General features: G+C 41.6%; 1 protein-coding gene across 6 annotated transcripts in view; it reads right to left on the bottom strand.

The window, feature by feature from the left end:
- LOC104131465 (N-deacetylase and N-sulfotransferase 4) overlaps nucleotides 1-20473 on the bottom strand; it is a 107651-nt gene that overhangs the window by 68545 nt on the left and 18633 nt on the right. For all 6 annotated transcript variants that reach the window (XM_035900182.1, XM_009644628.2, XM_035900179.1 and 3 more), the window contains exon 2: nucleotides 18475-19719. In XM_035900182.1, coding sequence (XP_035756075.1) covers nucleotides 18475-19455 — 981 coding nt within the window. In that variant the 5' untranslated portion in view covers nucleotides 19456-19719. The remainder of the gene's footprint in view (nucleotides 1-18474; nucleotides 19720-20473) is intronic.

Below are 20473 nucleotides of genomic sequence, written 5' to 3'. Positions count from 1 at the left end.
TGGGCAGCAGTCATTGCCGTTTCCCGGTTTAGCCCTTGCCCATCTATTTCACTGGGCTGTACGTGGGGGAGAGGAAGGTAGAGCTTGAACAGGCAGTAAAAGTCACACTTAGTTGCACTGTAAGTAAGAGCATGCCTTGCAGTAAAGTGATAAAACCATTTTCTGCTATTCTTTTTGGACAAAGTAAAAAATGCCTTAAGATTGGGAAAGGAGTGTCTTTTCAGTTATTGCTAAATATTTCTCAACAAAGTTACAAGTAACATACCCATATCACACAGGCTCCTTTTTGTTTGCTTCCAATGGTATAGGAACGCTCCTGTTTTTCAGAAAGCCCAAATTCTATTTAATCAATCCGTTAGTTTTACAGGTCCCTTTTATCCTCAATGGATTGCAATTAGATGTCTGCCTGCAGTCTGTAAAAAAAAATGTAACTGTGCTAGAAATTGGGAGTCCCTCAAATTGAGAAGGCTCACAGAAATCTGTGCCAGTGCAACATTTTTCTTTGTTCTCAAACAAAAGAAATTCCTATCACCCTGGTGATTCCTATTTCCCTGGTGGTGCTGTGGAGACTTCCATGTTTTCATCATCCATGTTTCATCAGTTATTCCAAAAACTGGAATTTGAATCTTGATGGGTCAGGATGTGCTTTAAAAATCAGTAGGATTAAGTGTTGCTTTTTAATATTTTTGAGATGTTTGATACTTGTCTAGCAGAGCTTAACTTTTTTGACCCTTCTTCCTTCTTCATGACGCTGCCTTGCACTATCTAGGGAGCTCACTTCAGTGTTTTGATCGTGTTTGTTAACTGGAATTGGAAGTTTCTGTAAAATGAAAAGGGAATTACAAGGCAAATGTTCTTGCTTTACACCACTCTCATCTCTTTTACTGGAGGTCAGACTGCTTCTGCCATCTCCACGTCCTTCAAGTTTGGAGTGGAGGGAGATAAAACCTGTTTTGTCCTCAAGGATGGGTTCAAGATCCCTCCAACCCAGAAAATCATCCTGCTTACCACTGCTTTATTATCCTTCCCAGCCTGAAGACAGCATATAAAGTTGTCCAGAGAAGGAAGCCGCAAGATCCAAAGACAAAATGGCAATGCCCATGGTTAAGTTTCTACTCAATTCTCTTGAATAGAAACATCAAAGAGCACTATGTTCTCCGAGAAAATCAAGCCAGATCACCAAAAGAGGATGATAAATTTGAAATAAACCATTTCAGAGGTTCCAGTAGGTTACTTTTTCATAAAACTAAGTAATTTTAGGTAAAATTGAGACCAAATCTCTCTAAGAGCCAGAGGAAATGCTTCAGGTCACAGATGTATGGTTAAAAATTATGACCGCACCTTTCCAAAAAGTGGGAAAAGTATAGGCAGAGCAAAACTGAAGTACTGCCCATCTTCAGGTCACTCTGGATTAGAGACTTGAAAAAAATCTCGAACCTGCACCCTTGAGAAATTCAAGTGGTATGATGTAATTGTTGAAGAGTATAAAAAAGTCTTTCAGCCCTTCCAGTGACTTCCTAGGAAGGAAACTTCTGATGAGAGGGAGCCCTTCTACCTGGCACCACAACTCAAGGCAGATCCAGGGGCAGCAGAAAAATCCAGGCTCCTGCTGGTTGTGACAGATGAAGCTGGCTGCCCAGATTGCTGGATGAATTTCTATGCCCTGTGTTATTTAGGATGTCACACCAGATTATCCCGATGGTCCCCTCTGGCCTTTCCAGCTTAACCTCATGTGGGTGCTCACGGCAAGCCAGCCCATCCCAAGCCCCCTGAGTAGGGAAGGGGACCGGCTGGCTCTGGAGAAGACCCTGAGCAAGGACAGTAGCTGCTCCCTTGCCCCGTCAGTGGGAGGTCTGGCAGGGAATTTCGCCACCAGAGAGAAAAATTGGGTTTGGGTGAATTTCCTACCGTCTGATGGAGCTCATCCCTTTCTAGATACTGCTAAATCATTCTTGACAGGGATGACTTATCCCCAGGGCTTCTAAAACTGCTTCTGACAAACAACCTTTTTTGGTACTGGAATGCACTGAATTTCCCCAAGCATCGTGCATCTGAAAAGTGTTTCCTGATAGAAAGGTAGGCTTGCACTCTCTTCAAGCTCCTCATCCCTGATTTTCTAAATGACACAGGGCGAATGCTGTGCTATGCCCTAAGTACACAGAGTGACTTACTTGGAAGGGAGCGTAAACATTTCTAGCAAGCATTTTTTTTTAATCAGAGAGCGTATACTGATGTCTTTTACGGCATGTTTTCTTGGCTGCTTGGAAGAGAATGGGAACATCATTTTGAAATTTCTTATTCTTTTCCCCAGCTTATCATTCATATTGGAACACATTCCCATGGTATATAGTGCCTTCCACAGGGCATAGTTTTTGGGGAGATTCAGCCCACATCCTAGAAGAAGGGTATCTCTTCCAAGAGTAATCATGTCTGATGAGAATAATAATGCAGTGAAAAATCAGTGTTTCTAATGTTTGTGATCCTTTTATAAGTCTCACAACAGTTGAAATTTTGGGTTTTCTCTGTTCTCACATATATGAGGACACCAGCTGTCAATTTTTATGGGGAATAAGTTTCTAGCTCTTAGGAACAGTGAGGAAAGCTAAGCTCACCAGCACATTTAATGCTTGCATAGTATTATCTTAGGGAAAAAAAAAAAAAAGGGTGCACAGAAAGGTTGGGGGGGGAAGTTTGTTTTGTTTTTTTCTTTAGAAAATATTCCTATTTCAAAGCCATTCACATGCATTTTGGTGGCAAGCAGAAAGTGGCATTACTGAGCCAGTTAACTTTTAAATCTAGCTGCTTTTGATCTTAGTCATTATAGGTAGTACTTTTTCTCTCTAAATATTCCCATGGAAAACCGCATAGCTCTCGCAGTGTAAAGTATGAATCCATGTAACTTAGGGTCATTAGACTAAGAAAAAGATGTTCAGCAAAGTATCAGCCTTTTAATTACAGGTGTTACACTAAATTTCCACTCATTTCTGAAGTGAGAGGTTCTATTACTTTCCTAGCTGTGGGGGAGTGCCATAATTTTATATGGCAATAGCTGTTTGAAAATCATAAATAACCGGATTATTCTGATAGGTTTTATTTGGCTAATGCTCTGCTACCCAGATGGGATTGTTTGACAGGGTGTGCATTCAAATCCTGAAAAGAATTTGCAACTGTAAGATGAGAAAGAGCTGGAAGATAGGTGGTATTTTTCCATTGTGGAAAATCTTCCTTATTCCTCAAGCTCTTCTGCAGGCTCTGTATTCCCCCATCTTTGGCTCCTCTCTCCTCTGCTGGGGCTTAGCATGCCTCAAACCTTTGCCCCCTGAGTCTATAGCACCACCAATGGCCACTGAAATTACTAAACCCAGAATATTTCTATATAATGAATATCAGCTGGCTTTGATCAGTTTAATGGCAGGAGAATATTAGAAGACTGGTTTTAACTGTCCTGCTGGCTTTGATCAGTTTAATGGCAGGAGAATATTAGAAGACTGGTTTTAGCTATCCTATAGTGAGCTATTTCCAGCCTTTTGCCTACATGTAGCTCTACAGGCACATACCTGTGTCTATACATATTGCAACGAAATGTGGCTTTTCACATTTACAAGCTCGTCCTCTTACGCTGGCATAACACAGAATATTGGCCAATATAGCAACAGAGGAAAGCAAGGATAAGTACTTATGAAAGTAGATGCCTGAGCCAGAAATCTTCCCCCAACGCATTTAGTCAGTTAAACGGTTCCAAGTGCTTTTAGTCTAGCCTGGCGAGCGCTCGAAGGGTGTTCAACCAGCACCACGCTGCCCTGTGGTACCCTCATGGCAATGGGCGGACTTTTTGGTGCCTTTGGAGAATGCCCAGTGCAACATACAGGGGCTTGTTGGCCACGTCCCCCACCATAAACCCTAACAATAATGGTGAGAGAGTAATAAACTCCCTTTTCTGAAGGCAGTTTCTTTCCCCCTATGGCTCGGTCTGCGGTAGCATCAGCTATCAACACAGGAGGGAAGAGAAGGGAGTTTCCTCTTACCCTTCACAAGATCTTGGAAGGAGAGACAAAGCGTAAGTTGAGCACAGGTAATTTTACATCTGAGTCTCAGCCGAGACCTTGATCTTTGGAAATTTCTAAGCCTCCCTTCGGCACCAACCTAAAGTTCCGAAATCAATGCGTGTTATCGTCAACTCAAAACGTTTCCTTGTATTAAGCAAACAAATGGCAAGGTGTCAGGAGTCTGAGGCTTCGCCTCTTGTTGCTGCACTTTGAAACATATCTGCTGCCTGAAGGCTGAGAGTGAATCCCCTCTGGTCTTTAACGCAGAGCTGCTCTGTAACACCCACCTTGCAATATTTACAGCAGTGATGGGTAGCTGTTATTTCCTGATAATGTACTGGCACCATGTTCCCAGTTACAGGAGAAATAATAGTGAAAGCATATGGGAAACCTTATTCCCTTTCCTAATAACAAATACAGTGGAATTACACTTTATAATACCGCAGACATATTTGTTTATGATGCACATAAATCTTGGGATATGTTACTAGGAAGACACATGCAGAGCTTTTTTATTAAAGAATTCACATTCTGCAGCTGAACCAATTTTTTTTAAAAAGAAATGCATTATTATTCTTATTATTAACCATGCAGAGCATAGCCTCAGCAGTTCACACTTATGCCTGGAGCTCCATTAAAGATTTCTGAAATTAATAAGATTGTAGAGTATTTAGTCTCTATTAATTATAGATACATATAGATTAATGTTTATTTATCCATATATATTCAATTAATTTCCAAACATTTGTGCTAATTTGTTGAAAAACCTACAGTAAATATTATTACAAAGGAGGTCTTCAGTCTTTATAGCCCTTAGAGGTTAAATATGACTGGAAAATGGAGAGAGCATAGCCCTGATCTGGGATCCGCTTTGATCCTCATCCCTTGAGCCTCCCTCCCATGTTCTGTTCTTCACCTCACTGCTTTCCCCCCCCCTACAACCTGCTGCCTGTGGCATCTTACAGCCCATTTTCCATCTAGGATTCCCACCTGCCTTTTCTCCTGGCACATTCACAGCAATAAACCAGGCAGGGTGGCGTGTCCAGCCTGTTGCCTTTGCCTATAGCTGTTATATCTGCGCCTATGGCTATAGGAGAGGGGGTGGAGGGAGCACCCCGGCACCCTGGAGACGGCCAGCCGTGGTCTCCCCCCTTTCCAAAGCCCCAAGATCACGGTCGGAGCTGCTCTCGCAGAGAATATTTTTGAGGCCAAAACCCCTCGATATGGAAATCAATATCAAAACTTCTATTAAGTAAAGCGATCCTGATCTTGGCTTTGTATCTACGCTATTAATGAGCAGGCTAATGTACAGACCTACAGACTTCTGAGGGGTTTAAAACCCCAGGAATGGAAAATTATACTTAGATTCACCCTGTTAAAACAATTGGACCTCCACCAAAAAAGCACTTGTGCTTTCAAGCATCACCGACAGATTTAAGAGGCAACATTTCATGAGTTTTGGGGAAGGCAAGCAAATACGGTACGCTGTCAAAAATGTGAATTCAAACTTTCTTTATACAGCATTTACTTGAAAGTCTGATGTTTGGGGGTGAAAAACATAGGTCCCTGAAGCCCATGACACTGATTCAATCTGATTCAACTGAGGCAGTTCAAGTATAATAGAGACAACTTTTAGAAATTGCTTAGATGTTGATATTTTGGATTTAATATGTAATGTAAAGGTTACATTAGTAACTCTGCCTTTTACGTAAAATGAAAAGGCAGTAAAAAAACCTGAAATATCCATTTCCTGAGCTATTCTCGTATTTAAAAAGTCTCTCAGCAGAATTATTTGCATGTTTTAATTTCTGGAAGATCAGCAATTCCAAAGCTACATTTAATTATGATCTTTGGGAATTTTTTTTTAATGTTCTTCAAACTGCCCACTTTTCCTTCAGCCTGCCCGAGCAGACGAGCTGGCAGAATATGATTTTGTTTAAATCACATTCCAGTGGAACATTCTGCATTTAATAAATCAACATTTTGCCACGGGAAACTGTTTCACTGGAGCAGTCCAAGTTGATTGAGTAACAAGAATATAAACTTTATTTTCCCCTGCCTTGCCACTTTGCTGTTTTGGAAGGATTTTTCACCCATCTAGTCCAAGGATAAATGGCTAAACAAGTTGGAAGGGAAAAAAACTAAAATCCTGATCTCTAATTGTTTGAATTTCAGCATGCTTTGGTCAGAAAGTGTTGGGAAGTAAGTACTAGTTATAATATATTTATTTTGTGATTTTTTTTTTAAATAAATGCCAATTAAGTGACTACAACAATTAAAAAAATTAAACTCAGATAACTAATTCAGCCTTCTCCAATCAGAAGTGTTAAAAATAGCAGGGATGCCATGTGCTGGAGAAGCTGAGCGTGTATCACACCGTAGCTCCCACTTCTGTTTGGGTGCTGCCCGGATGAAAACGGGAATGGCAGATTAAGGGCGCTGGCAATATGAAGAAAGAACAAAAAACGTAGGGAAGATTAAGGTTTACAGCTATTTAGAGCCACTGCCACGGCTTGGTAAATGGTATTTATAATTTGTGCTCCTGAAGGGAGGGAAAAATAATCATCTGTGGCTTTGTTGCCTCGAGAAAACATCTTATCAGAGATTAACGCTGAGGTGCTGGCTTGCTAACGGAGTACGTTTGGGGATGGGGGGGCAGCGGTTTCTTTCAGGTGAAAGTTAAAATAGCCGGTCACTAGTTCTGCTTTTCTAAAATGAGCCAGAGGTGGGATAATGGCCTTACCGCTGGAATTTAATGGCCTCAGAGCGGAACAGGCTATTGCAACCTTCCCTAGCTTGCTGTAAATCTTACTGCTAATTAAACAAAAAAGGAATTATTTTTTTTAAAAGGAATCCAGGATTTAGGAAACCCTGTCTCATAAAAACCAAATTAAGAAAAAAGTAAGAGATTCACTCAACTTTAAGAATTTCAACTTGTTGAAACTACTTTTCTTCCCAAGCTGTATCCGCATATGCTTCAACTGACCCACCCCAGAACAACGCTTGCGAGCATTATGGACTTGGACGTAAGACAAACTTGGGACTAAACAGGCAAAGTCGCTCTTAAAGAAACTCCGATTTGAAGGACACCAGGTCTTAGCAGCATTTCTGTGCCAACCTCAACTAAAAATATAAGAGCTTTTTATCGTATGCTATGCTAATCAATGATAAATGCTGGAGTTTTAAATCAGAAAAGTTTAATACATGCAATGCGTTACAATAAATCAAATCCTAATGAACAAAAACTGTTCAGAAAGCTCCAGAGCATTTTTACTAATACACTGGTTTGCAGGAAATGATGAATGACTTATCCTTTCATTTTCTTATTAATTTTGGAAATGGAATTTTATTAAGATTAAAAAAAAAGTTTTGTTTTGTCTTCAGCCTGGCATTTCTTGATAAAAAGTCTTAACTTTTAGAAAATATTTTGTATAAAATACTGTAACTATTGAAATTCTAATTTATCCTATTTAATATTTCCATTACAAATTTAGAAATTTTGTCCACGTGAAATGATGTGTTTAAATCACTGAATAGTTTCATATTGTAGTATTATAATTGCCTGTGACACCAAAAAATTCTTTTGTACTTTTATTTGAGAAATGAATTAATAGCAATAAAAAAATCATTTTTATGTAAGTAGTATAGAACCGGAGAGGGCTTTTTATGGTCATATTCAATAGTAAAAACAAGAATGTGAAAGAAATATGATTTTAATAAAAGAAAAGACATGCATACTGTAAGGTCCTATGCAGATGAATCTCATAAACAGTTAGAAACCTTGATTTTAGGACCACTGCATATTCTGGCACAGACAGAATAGTGGTTGTAAGGAGAAGTATTACTTTACTAGGACAATGTTTCCAGAATAAAAGGTTGCCATCAAAATAAAAATGTAATGTGTGGCTTCCTCTCTGTGGGTGATGAAGCGCTACGGGCAGTAGTCCTCGAATTACTTTTGCTTCTTATCTCTAAGAAAATCTCTGTAGAAACATTGCCTTGTGCATTTGGCCCATAAGGAGCAAAGTTTTATTCCTCTCACCTCCTGTATTTATGTAGTAATTGGGTTTGCTGCCTGCAGAAAATGATTACGGTTGGATACAAAGCTACGCGACATCCACGCACGCCACTTGGAAAGGGTACCACTGTGCATTCAGAGCAGGCGCTGTAGAAGGGACGTGTACGTGGCAGTGCTAATAAATGTACAGAGAAGACGTTAAAGGCCACGAAATGAAAATGAAGGGTGAGCTAAAACTGATGTCGGCATCCCGCTACCCAGCTGAGAATAGGCTGGCAATGAAGAAGGAGGGGGATTTACTGGAGAACCTTGTTGCTGCTGGCGTGTGTGTGGGAGTAAATAAACGGGAGCTCTCCCGACCTGGCGAATGAGTAATCTGTACGGGCAGCAAAAGTGCATGCAAGAAGCAAGAATCTCTCTTTGAGGGGGTACCAAGGAGCAGGGCTGCAAACTGTGATCGCTGCAAATGGAGTCACGGGGGGTTGCGTTTGAGACGTGCTAACATCTAACCCCCAGCAGGCACTTCCAGGTAGGCATGCAGCACACAGCAAAAAAATGAAGTAAGCTCATAAAACTCCTAAGCAAGGGGGCCCTGGCAGTCTATGGAAGGGGAAGATTTTTTTCAGGAACTTCCCAGCACTATGGTGTCCGCATTTTCACCATTTTGTAAGTTCATGTGAGCACAGGTCAAGTTTCGTAAGTGCTGCAAACCGCTACCCCCAAATAACATCAGCATTATAGTGTGTCTTGGTACAGATATTCTCAAGCAATCCTAGCATGGAAACGACTGAGGCAATTGAAAAAGCACTTTATAGTTATGGCTACGAGTACTGCCCTGCTCTCTGAGCACAGAGAACAGGCTGCTTCTCCTCCTAGGACGCTGGCGCTGGCATGTGCTTGTAGCATGGGCCATGGTAAGGGAGGACAAGGCTATCTCCCACCTATTTCTGGTTCAGCCTGCTATATATCTTGGCAATGGCAGAAAACCACCTCTAGAACCAGCTGAAACTATAACGTGTACTGGAACCTGGCAATACAGATGGATGGATCAGCATTCAGTACTGCTGGTGCAGTGCTAACCAGATGTTAGCCTCGTTCGGGAGACTGGCATCTGGAGAGTCAACCATCAGCAGTTTCTTACCATCGTCCTTTGAAAGCCCTCGTGATGCTGCATTGCCGTGGGGCCTGGTATAAAGCCAGAGGCCGACTGACGCCATTCGGTGCCCAAGACCCCCACATGTGTACCTGTTCACAGGAGCTGGCATTACGGCTACGATAGGTGTGCCCACCCAACCTTCCCAAGAGATCCATTAAACACTAGCAAATAATGAAGGATTTACCCATCACTTGCCGTTGGTGTGCTCTTGGTTTTAAGCTGGAAAGCCTTGAATTTTGTTGCCACAAAGTGTTGGAGAGTTGCCATGTCAATGGTCATAGGCCAAAACCTGACCATCAGGTCTAACTAGTCGGAATCTGACAGAAACCCACAACGCATCGTATAATGTTTTATTACAGCTCGTGCTTTCACAGAAAACCCTGAATGCTTTGCATGATTTTATCTTCTTTTGCTTGGCCAGCCACCAGAATATTATCTGGTGACATACACATAACAGGCAGGATGATTTTCTCATCAAATTTGATTCTTTGTGTGTGTGCTTATTGCACAAAACCCCAAGAAACTCTCTGATGCACAGACATTCCCTTCAGAGGTGAAATAACTATATCAAACTGTCACAATTTTAAATGTTCAATGAAATCATTCATTTTTTGTTTATTTATTAAAGTAGCTGCACACAGACCATATGAAATTTCCTAAATAAAACAGTTTCTTGTGAAGAGAATTTCTCCGGATGAATCAATGTGTTTGTATGCAAAGCACTATTTTCCGACAAGCTCTGCTGAAAGCAATATATGACTCATTGTAACTGTTCCAACCTATGCATGACTCATGTTGAATGATGGAGGCAGCAGATCGTTTGTTCTTATGTCTCTGTAAAAGTATTTGGACTCATATGTACACGTCCAGAGGAAAAGGAAACCCTTATGAAAATTGTCCAGCCCTTTGGGGAAAGAATCTTCCCCCAGATGAATGCACAGCTCCCTAGAAGCAATGGTCACCTCCTAGATTTTGACCAAAGGCATTTTTTTTCCTGAAATGAAGAGGGAGGTTTAGCTTGAAGGTTATCCTACTATCTGGTATTGTAATCTGCTTACGGTTTACCCATTTGGAAGTTCCACATGCTGGCATGTGACGTTTACCTTCAGGAACGATAATTAATAGACAGTGTCCATCTACTAGAAAGTAATTTTGCACTTCAGAGGGACACCAAGCCTGGCATCTGAGGTCCTGCTCTAGCTAGACTCTTGGTCTGCCACCTGTGTAAACTGGAATTTGGTAACTTTTACCTAAAAGCCCTTACATTATTCTGCCTGTGTGGAAAGGAGACAGGTGGAGACATATAATATTAGAAAGTGAGAATATTAATTCAAGGCCATGTTCCCGAAGGAGACAAAGAAGACCATATGATTTAATTTGTGTGAATGCATGCACATATAGTTATAGATAGATTGGTAGATCTATTTAAGAATTTGAAACCAGGCATAGATGAAGATTTGTTTTCATACTACATTATGATAGAGGTGGGCAGAAAATGCCTAGATAATTATTGCTAAATATTTTAAGTTTCAAATGTCATCTTTTCTCTTTGAGACTCTCTCTGTCATCTGTTTGTCCGTCCTTATATCTATTCACCCTTTTTTCTGAGCCGTGCCATTTTCAAATCATTTGAATAATGCTAATGATACTAAATTGAGCTTTTGCTCTAAGCAGTGTTTCTTCCGCTCACATTTGGATGACAAAGGCGTATTTAAAGTTACTTAAGTGACACTGCTACTAAAGTAACTGCATTATATATGGCATTCATGGTGCTGTGTTTATCGCTGCATCAAGTGCTTTTAAGGCAATAATTATGGCTGCTCTTTAGGTCTGCATTGGCTAGTCTTTCTAGGAAGGTATCAGATTATTTCTTAGAGTGTTATTTTGCTATACAGGAAGCGATTGTTATTGCTCCTTTTTAACTAATATGCCTTGTTTTAAAACTCAGGTGAACGTAGGCCTCTTGAGAGGTTGATATAAAGCAGCCATGTTTTTTGGCTCCTACGGATTCCCTAAATGTTATGAAAATTATTTAAATTCAATTAAATGAAGCTAAATTAAATAAAGTACCACATCCTGGAAAGATACTCTGGTATGATATAAAATATGACTTCAGAATTGTTTTGGAGAAGGTATTCAGGAAATCAGTAGAAATCCAGGAAATCAGCAGAAGCGTAGACAAAACAATGATGCCGAGCACAGGCTGTGATATTTCCGAATTAGACCAATAACTAAAACCCCCCTGCCCTTCTATATTTTAAAAGATATCGTTCTGTTTCTTAAGATTTCAGAATTGATGGTCTTTTTCAAATGAAGATCTATTGAGTTCTTACAGCTAGTTAAAAAGCTGGAAGAATGAAGGAAGGGTTTTCTCTGTTTTTTTAATTCATTTGCTTGCTTTGTGAAAAGTTAAACTGTTTTTCTTGGGGAAAAAGACCCCATTCAGATTTGTGATGATTCTGTGGTGCTTGTACAAACAATATCAAATTGCACTGCTTGGAGCCTTGTAACCCTGCAGACAAAAAACCAGTGTGTCCTCTGGGGCAGGAGAACGCCAGGTGAGTTTTCAAACATTCAGGAAAATCCTGCTTAGACTATGCGATAGTGGTACCCTTCTAATGTGTGGGATGCATAGAAAGAACATAATTGTCTAAACTAATGAAATGAAAGAGCTAGCAAATCAGAGTCACCAGAAGTTGTTTTCTGGCAAGACTGTCTAAACCACTGTCAAGACCTACCCTATCTTCAGTGGGGAACCTGGCAGATGAGAGAACCCCAAATCTATTATAATTCAGGCAGGGTACTTGGATAGACAGTCAATCCACCAGGCAACCAAGGAGAAACATAAATGTTTTGCTGATGGCAAAGGTTTGGTTTTTTTTTTTTTTAACTACATCAGCACTGAAATTCTGAATGAAAGAACAGGCTTTATTGAAACAAAAAAAAGGATAAAGCGTTTTGTGTGATGTATCTTGACAAGGCACTTGAGCAGTATTCAACACTCAAATTATTGCAGAAAGAGTTGGGTGATTCGAGAGACCCGAACAAGGAAAATATTGAATGAACTGTCATCTCTGCTGAAGCAGAATAGCGTAGGCACTCCCATTTTTAAAAAGATTGCCTGATTATTAAATTTTTCTTGCTTTTTAAATTCATTTTTAAAGCCTTTAAGACCATCCAAAAGTGGGAACTCCAGAATTTTGCTTCATTGTGTTCTTCACTGCTACTCTCGAGTGCTTTAAAAGGTGACATGAGGGCAACACAGCCTATAATGACTAATGCTTGGCTGTCTCCTCTAGCTTCCCATGCTCATACATCTTCTAGTTTTAGTTCCTCCCTGTATTGTCCAACGGTGCAGTTACGTTACTGGCAGGAGTTTATTATTATAAAAAGGCTATAGGGATGACTATTGTATCTCACGTTATTGTCAAGGAAGCAATTGCTGTTTGCAGCTTATCCTGAAGGGAAAAGCCACAGGCGAATGAACAGTAAAAAAAGATTTGTTTCTAGTTCCTATTTGAAGCATTAGGAGTTTTGAATTTTGCTCAAGCACTGGGGATTTTGGAGACTGATACTGAGTACACGTGGACCTAACTGGACGCAAATTGAGGTATTGGGCTGCTGTAACTTCCATCATAATCTTCCCTACGGTTGTGTGTGAGTACAGGAAGGGTACAAGAGTATCCAGAAAACTCTTCAGAAACCTGAGTTAGAAATCCAGGTATCCATTATAATGCTCCCTGACTCTGAATTCTACAGAAAGCTGGGCATATTCTGTGACACTAGATGCCAAATTCTGCAAAGGGCTGCAGAAATGCCTTATTGTCCATCAGTAAATAGTTTCCTCATCCACATGCCTGGCTTGGGTCTGCACCACCACCTCTGAACAGCATGGGAGGCAAGGCATCCCAGCAGAACCGAAGTGGGAATGAGCATTGGTCTGCAACAGTTTATTAAATTCCTTCTTTCAAAGGGCATTTAGACTTTGCAGGGACAGGGAGGAGGGTTTGCACACACCAGCACGGAGAGCCTGACCTGCCCTGTGCCCACCCACAGCTTCGTACTGCCTATCATTCTGCCATACCTGGTGCTGTGGCCCAGGCATTCCTAATTATTCCACCTGAAAGCACTTGTCCTTGCAGCAAAGATCATGAAAAGCATGTGCTGGAGAGATTTGGTTATTGAGCTCACCCTCCTGCTGAGTCAGTGCTCTTTAATTTGAAATTTATCAGAAACGATGCAACTCCAACATGAATTCGTGTCTTTAAAATACTAAAATGAGCAAGAAATCACAGCCTTTAAGTGTTCAAGGCATTTTAATGATGGTGAAGGTCAAAGACAAAGTGCAGACTTGTGGAGGTGAGGAGGTGTCAGAGACTAATGTAATTCTCATTTCCACTGAAGTAAGTGGACGGAAGCTTAGAGTGGGAGAAGAGGGGAGAATGCAGATGTGCTGCACGGAGAAGGAGGGACTGCAGCCAACAGTAGCACAGAGGACGTTCCCAAGCATTGCTCCATCGTTTCGTAGTATCTCAGAAAGCCCAAGGATGGTCCTGTCCTTACGGCGGCAATTAGAGGGAATACAAAAAAGGCAAGCATAGCTTTTAGAGAAAGGGGCTTTGTGAGATGATGGCAAAGGGATGAGCAATTTCTCTCTGATGATCAGCTCCAGCTGGGCGAGTGGGGAAGCGAGGGAGGCAGGTGGCTCCTGAGAGCCCACCTGGAGGAAGGCTATAGAAGGGATGCTGTGCAGCAGCGCAAGTCCCAGAGTTATGAGGAGGAGAAAGTGAAAGGCTCATGCTTTTTAAAATTATTTATTTATTTATTTATTAAAGAGTAAGAGCTTGTATTGTGATCTTACAGGTTTGGGTTTGGGTTTTTTTTTGGTTTTTTTTGAGTTAACAGTAACAGGCGTGTCTGTGAGAGGTGTTGAAAAAGCCCCGGTTGCTGTGTTGAGCTCTTCCTGGGTGAGTAAATATTGTACTCACTCATACTATAGCAACAACAAAAAAAAAAAAAAGAAAGACTTTAGCAAGTTCTTACTACCTCTTTGGGTAATGCAGCTCTGTGTGCGCTCAGTTAAAAGGAAAGGTAAAAGCTTTGTATTCTTTCTGTGTGGCAATCCCAGACACGGCATAGCCAGGCGTTTCTAGGTTTTTCTGCAAAATCACTGATGCCAGTGATCCTGGGCTTGTTGTGTGGCTGGGAACCAACATAATTTGCGAGTACACGAATTCAGTAATTCTGCAAATTAACTGATGAATTCTCGAGTCTTTTGCTTTCTGAAATCAAGCAGTGAGATAATATATTGGCAGGAGGGAAAGGGAGAAATTCATTTGCAGAGGCTCACTAGGCTCAAGATAGATCTCCGCAAAGCTTGGGAAAATAGCTTTCTGTGGCTCTGCTGAGTTCCTGTTTAATTACTTAGCCAGATATGACCTTGCACAACTTCTATAATACAAGGGACTAGGAGATCTTTTGTGGTAAACAGAGCCCATAATAACTCCGTTCTCTAATCTCTGTTTCTCTAGCTGATGCCACCCTTTATAAAACTATATATATCCCCGCAGCACCTAATTGAGAAATGGCTTTGCGAGGGGATAAAAACATTTCAGTTGCAGGAAGTAATTACAGAGGAACAGCGTTACTTCTCTCTTTATTGTTACGGACAAGTACTGTTATCGGAGGGCTTGGTTCTCGTTGCGTGTCCTTTGGGTTGGCAGTTATTATACCTTTGGTCACGGGAAGGAAATGCTGAAGAGGTTGGGCAGAATGATGTTATTTGTATTTTTAGTATGGCTGAGGAGGTGCATAGCTGTTCCTTTGCAGTCTTCATGCACCCACCTGGGAATCTGCTGTGTATGAAGACGTTTCCAAGGGACACGGGTGTCTGTGCCACCTTAGGAGAGCCTAACAGAGAGCCTGTATAACTCCGCAAGGGGAAGCTGCCCTGTTTGCAGTAACAAGCACTAAGAACTGAAGGAATTGGAGCAGTAGCGATGTGGCATAATGTAGTGGGTTGTAGGGTGTTGAGAAACTGTTTCATCGCAAGCACTGCTCTGTATGGTTCTCTTGTTTCGTTTTGTTTTTGCAAGGGCTGTATAAATAATAAATATTTTCTTTTACGTTGGCGAGGCTGATGTTTTAAACTTGCATTGCAGGGGAAAGGATGAAATGAGTTTCGAGGTGCATGACACTGTAAGTGAGGACTGTGGGGTTTTCTTGGTTGTGGTTTTTGGTTATGGGGGGCTTTTTTGGGGGTGGGCTGGGCTGCTAAATATACCTCTAATTTACAGGTCAGGAAAGAAAGGAGATGACCCTAATTCTGCCACGTTCTTGAACAACATAGAGCCATCTGCAATTCCACCCTTATTGTACCCTTACAGGACAAGCACAACCTGCCCCGAAATCTCACGGTGCCTTCGAGTGTCAGAAACAGCCTCCCACCTGCTGCGAAAGCGCAGCCCTCTGAGCAGCTGGCCACAGGCACTGCTTCAAAATGCACGGCAGTGCTTTGACATCCCTTAAATATCAGCCTCTTAAACGTTGTTTCCCCTTGCTATTTTGCCTTTTGAGCAAAGAAGCTGCTCTGTCTTAAGGGGTGAAGGCAGGCCCACGGGTTCTTAATTGCCTCCCTCCCCAAGTGACTTGGGAGATTGTTCTCTAACTGGCGGTAATTATCCTTTACTGTAAACTAACCAAAGTACGCTCTGATTTCAGTGTTCTGTTCATTAGCCAGCATCCTCTCCTGAATGTTAATGTATTCTGGGAATGTCCAGCCTATACGACTGGGCTGATTTGTGTTGCAAGCGTTTGTGAAATATCCTGAGGAGCAAACTTGTACCACGCAACCGATTCGAAATGAAACCCATGATGTTTAACGGTTGGGCTTGATGATCTCAAAGGTCTTTTCCAACCTAAACGGTTCTATGATTCTATGTCAAGGACGGAATATCAACGATGGTCAAGCGGCAGAGTGGCTTTGCACGTGAACATTGTCTAAAAGGGAGATAAACTTTTTATTGTCCCCGAAAGAGTGCTTGATGGAAAGGTTGGTTCTGAGCCGGTGCCTGCAAAGGTTTCTCCCCATGGTCGGTGTTTGTGGCATGATTTCTTGTCTGAAGTGAAGAGGGGATTTAACCCCTTAGTGGCACTAGTGGTGGTTTTGCAATGGAAGTGGGCTGCTAATTTAGCATGGAAGAAACGTGGGGAAGAATGAAAGCTTCCCTTCATACCTTGACTCACACATAATCCATAAAGAGAAGACTCATCACACACTCTGTTTAAAAATAAATAAATATTTTTTTTGCAAAAGTCTGAATCCTAGCAGATGCTTTCTCTTGTTTGGTTTTTTTTTTTTTTTTCAAGGCATTCCTCAGCGTGGACCGCTTGGTTTTCAGATGGGTAAATGTGTGCAGCATATAAAAATGAAGTTGAATGCTTTTAACAGCTACGGTTCTGCCATCCAGCTCCTGCTCAAGCCCCTGGATCTGGATTTTTCTGCCGTGGCTCCTATAATGAGCAATGAAGCATGGCTGCTCTGCCAAGTGCAGGTGGAAAGGTTTGCCTGGTAATGCTGCCGATTGCTGGATAAGAAAGGAGGTGACTTGGAGGGGTTTTTTTCTGCTGAATGAGATTATTCCAGTCCAAAGCATGATTTGAATTTCCAAGTGCTCTTTAACCAATGTACAATAACAGACTTCTGTAGTGGAGCAAACCACACCAGAAAAAGACGCTCTCAAAACTGTGCAGGCGGAAAGCTATTGCTGAAAAACTTGTTCCACAATTGCCTTTTCAGTTAATTTCCTCTTGTATACAAGCCCTTTCTCTCAGCATTTTACCATATATTTCCGGAGAGAGAGCACTTGATCACCGAGCTTGTGCACAGTGCTCAGATCTCAAGACACCAGGCGCTTGGAGTGCCTGCTGCTAGAAATCAGCCCTGATAAGCATTCACATGCCTGGTTTGGTTAATAAAATTACCCGAACTGTTCTGGTGTACAAAATTGTTTTAATTGTATGAGATGACTGCTTTTGCCTGGGTATTTCGATGCCCCTCTCAATGATCTGGATGAGGAGGCAGGTGAATATAGAAGTTGTAGAAGTGGAAGTAAGAATTAAGAAACAAAGTAGAAATCTGTGTTTAAAAACAAAATACTTGCTTAATGCTCATGAAAGCATTGGGATATTTACAGGAAAAAAAAAAAAACACCCTTCTAGAAGAAAGGCTTGAGAATGTGATGTTGCATGCTTAGGAACTACAATTAATCTCTGAATATGACGATTCCCACATGTGGAAAATTGCAAGGAAATAACTGTCATGCTATTGAGTTCTGTCTGTTCTTTCCAAGTTGCACACATCTTTGAAAATTACTCCGAACGAATCTAACGGCATCCCTGGTTACTACAGACTATGAAAATAAGTTCAAAAGAGCCCCCAAAGTACAGTCTGTGGGCTTTTCACCATGTCAGATAGTTTGTCATTTGCTGAAGCGTAGGCTATGCTTCTGTCCTGTCCCTGGTAACTTTAAATGCTCATCTGCTAGTCTGCTAATGAAAATTATCCTGCTAATTCTTGCAAGTCAAATGTTACTAACTTTTTCAGGTTTTTTTTCCTTTTGCTCTTTTTGTTCTTTTTAAATAGAGTGATAGTTATGTGAGATTTAAAGAGGCAACCATCTTCTATTGTTCTGTCTGCTTTTCAGAATTAGTGCAAGAAAGAATACAGAAAATGCCTATAAATGGTATTATATATATGACACATATGGGTGTACGTCTGTATGTGCGTAGGGAAAATCAAATTAATGCAGTGTAAAACGTGTGTTGCTATCTAAAAATTCAGGTATCTCAGCAGCAAACTTGCTCCAGAAACAGAGGGCCTTTTGTTCAAAGAAAGATCTCTGTTATGTGAGGTATAAAGTCTCCTTTGCCCAGGTGCTCTGGGTGAAGCCCTTGAACAGAACCTATATAAGCCAGAGGCAGCTGGTACCTTCACTATATGCATTACTGTATGAGGCAATCTCTATGTATCAACGTATATACACGTACATGAATGCATCTCTGCATGTATGTGGGTAAACAGACTTTTAAGGTACTCTCCCGTTAACGGTTTTCTGTATCCGCTAGCCGCACTTGCGCACTTTCAGCCTTTCCTAGGAAATGGAACTTGCCAGCTTTTTCAAGCTTTGCCTCTCTTTAAATACCCATTCGCACATACACATATCTGGGATGGTATCCCCCAGTTCTTGCCTTACCTTCACATCGTTGATGTTCATCCTCGTTCCCTCCTTCCCAACAAAGATGTCATCTATGTCAACCAGAATGTATCTGTCCAGGGACAGCATGAGCTTCTTCCCCGACAGGAAAGAGATGGCATCAATGAAGATCAGTTTGTGCAACCAGAAGGTCAGGTTGTTTCCAAAAAGGACTCTCTGAATCCCATCGTGAAGCCCCAAGTCTTGGATGACAGTCGCATACAGAGCAGCCTTTGGCAGTGCTGCGGGGGGCGGTCTGGAGGTCTGCAGTTCAGTTAAAAGCACAGGTTGATAGGTGGAATGGTTAAACTGGAAAACTGTCCAGTCTTCACCAGGCAGTGGACCTTTCTCAACCCTTGGCGCTTTGGTAATGCGCAGCAGGGGAGACTGAGGGTTTACCACGCAGTCTTTGAGGGCTACGTTATTGTAAAGATGTAATGGCAATCCCTTCAGTTTTGTACTTGGGGAGCTGTTCTCGTTGGCTTTATGAAAACCAATTATGCTAACACTGTATTCCACACAGTATTTTTCCAGAAGCTCTCTATTCCACGAGTCCATGGATACATACTTTAAAATATTCTCGTATATAACAATTGTGTATTTTCCTCTTCCATTGTCTGTGAGAGGGGGAATATCCCCCTTAGCTGGCATGATGACCATGTGGTACTGAAATCTGCTGGACTCGAGGATGGCTATAATATCTTGCCCCAGCTGCGAGTACTGGCTTTCCACGAAGAGGAGGACAGTGGGATCAGTTTTGGATGGATCAATCGGCTTAGGTGTTTTCAGCTCCACAGACCTGTATGGTAGAAGCTTGAGGTCTTCACACTCCGCTTCTCCAGTGGTTTCCACGAGGGCCATTTCCTGCTTGGAGCCGGTGTAGAGGTAATAGGCAGAAATGATGATACTTGCCAAGCAGAAGGTCGCCAGGAGAATGACCAGCGTTCTGAAACTTCTGCGGAGCTTCACGATTAGATTCATCTTTCGCAGGACTCCCAACTTCTGTTGGACTTGCCACTTTCCTGGTTCTCTCTTCCTAAAGTGCCATAGGAATGAGGCAATGCAGAGGTGCCGATTCCCCTCCCAAGGCGTTCATGTGACCATTGCAGTGCATTTATGAAGCTGCCGGGGAGGTTATAAAGCTGTTGGAGCGGGAAGTCAAAGGATCCGGAAAGCTAAATTGAAAGAGGTTTTCTCAGAATGTAGCAGCTGCCAATAATCAATGAAGAGGACTCTTAACATTATCTGCAACAAAAAGTAAAAGAGGAGTAAATAAAATAAAATCCATAAAGCAATTAAAACACCTGTTAATAAAGATGGTGATTGATACTGGTAATCTGAGCGAAGAGGGAAGTTTATGAACAGTTCAAGGAGCACTCAGTGTCACTTGCTTTCTTGATGTATTAAGATAAGTTGCATTAAACAGCTCTCCCATATTCCTAGAGTATAAAAATAAAGTCTAAACATAAATTCTGAGGTCATTAATAGTTTCATTTATGGACATTTTTTATCTAAAAAGGTTCATTGCTATTGCAAATGGGAATGACCGAAGATTGTAGGACAAAATTAGGACAAAGGAAATGTTTGTTAAATACTGGGCCGTGTTCCATCAACCTCAAGCTGCACAAGTATTTTGAAAGGGGTAACAAATCCTCTGTGGGACTGTGAAACTAATGAAACCAAAGTCAAAGACAGAATCACAGAATTGCAAGGGTTGGAAGGGACCTCGGGAGATCACCCAGTCCAACCCCCCTGCTCAAGCAGGTTCTCCTAGAGCATGTTACACAGGACTTCATCCAGGCGGGCTTTGAATATCTCCAGAGAAGGAGACTCCACAGCCCCCCTGGGCAGCCTGGGCCAGGGCTCTGTCACCCTCAGAGTAAAGAAGTTCTTCCTCATATTCAACTGAAACCTCTTATGTCTCAGTTTGTACCCATGGCCCCTTGTCCTGTTGCTGGACACTGCTACAAAGAGTCTGGCTCTGTCCTTGTGACTTCCA

Source organism: Egretta garzetta, unplaced genomic scaffold (genome assembly GCF_000687185.1).
Source record: "Egretta garzetta isolate BGI_Z169 unplaced genomic scaffold, ASM68718v1 scaffold78, whole genome shotgun sequence".
NCBI classification, from domain to species: domain Eukaryota; kingdom Metazoa; phylum Chordata; class Aves; order Pelecaniformes; family Ardeidae; genus Egretta; species Egretta garzetta.
The sequence above is the reverse complement of the archived record's forward strand: the minus strand, read 5'-3'. Positions and strand labels throughout refer to the sequence as shown.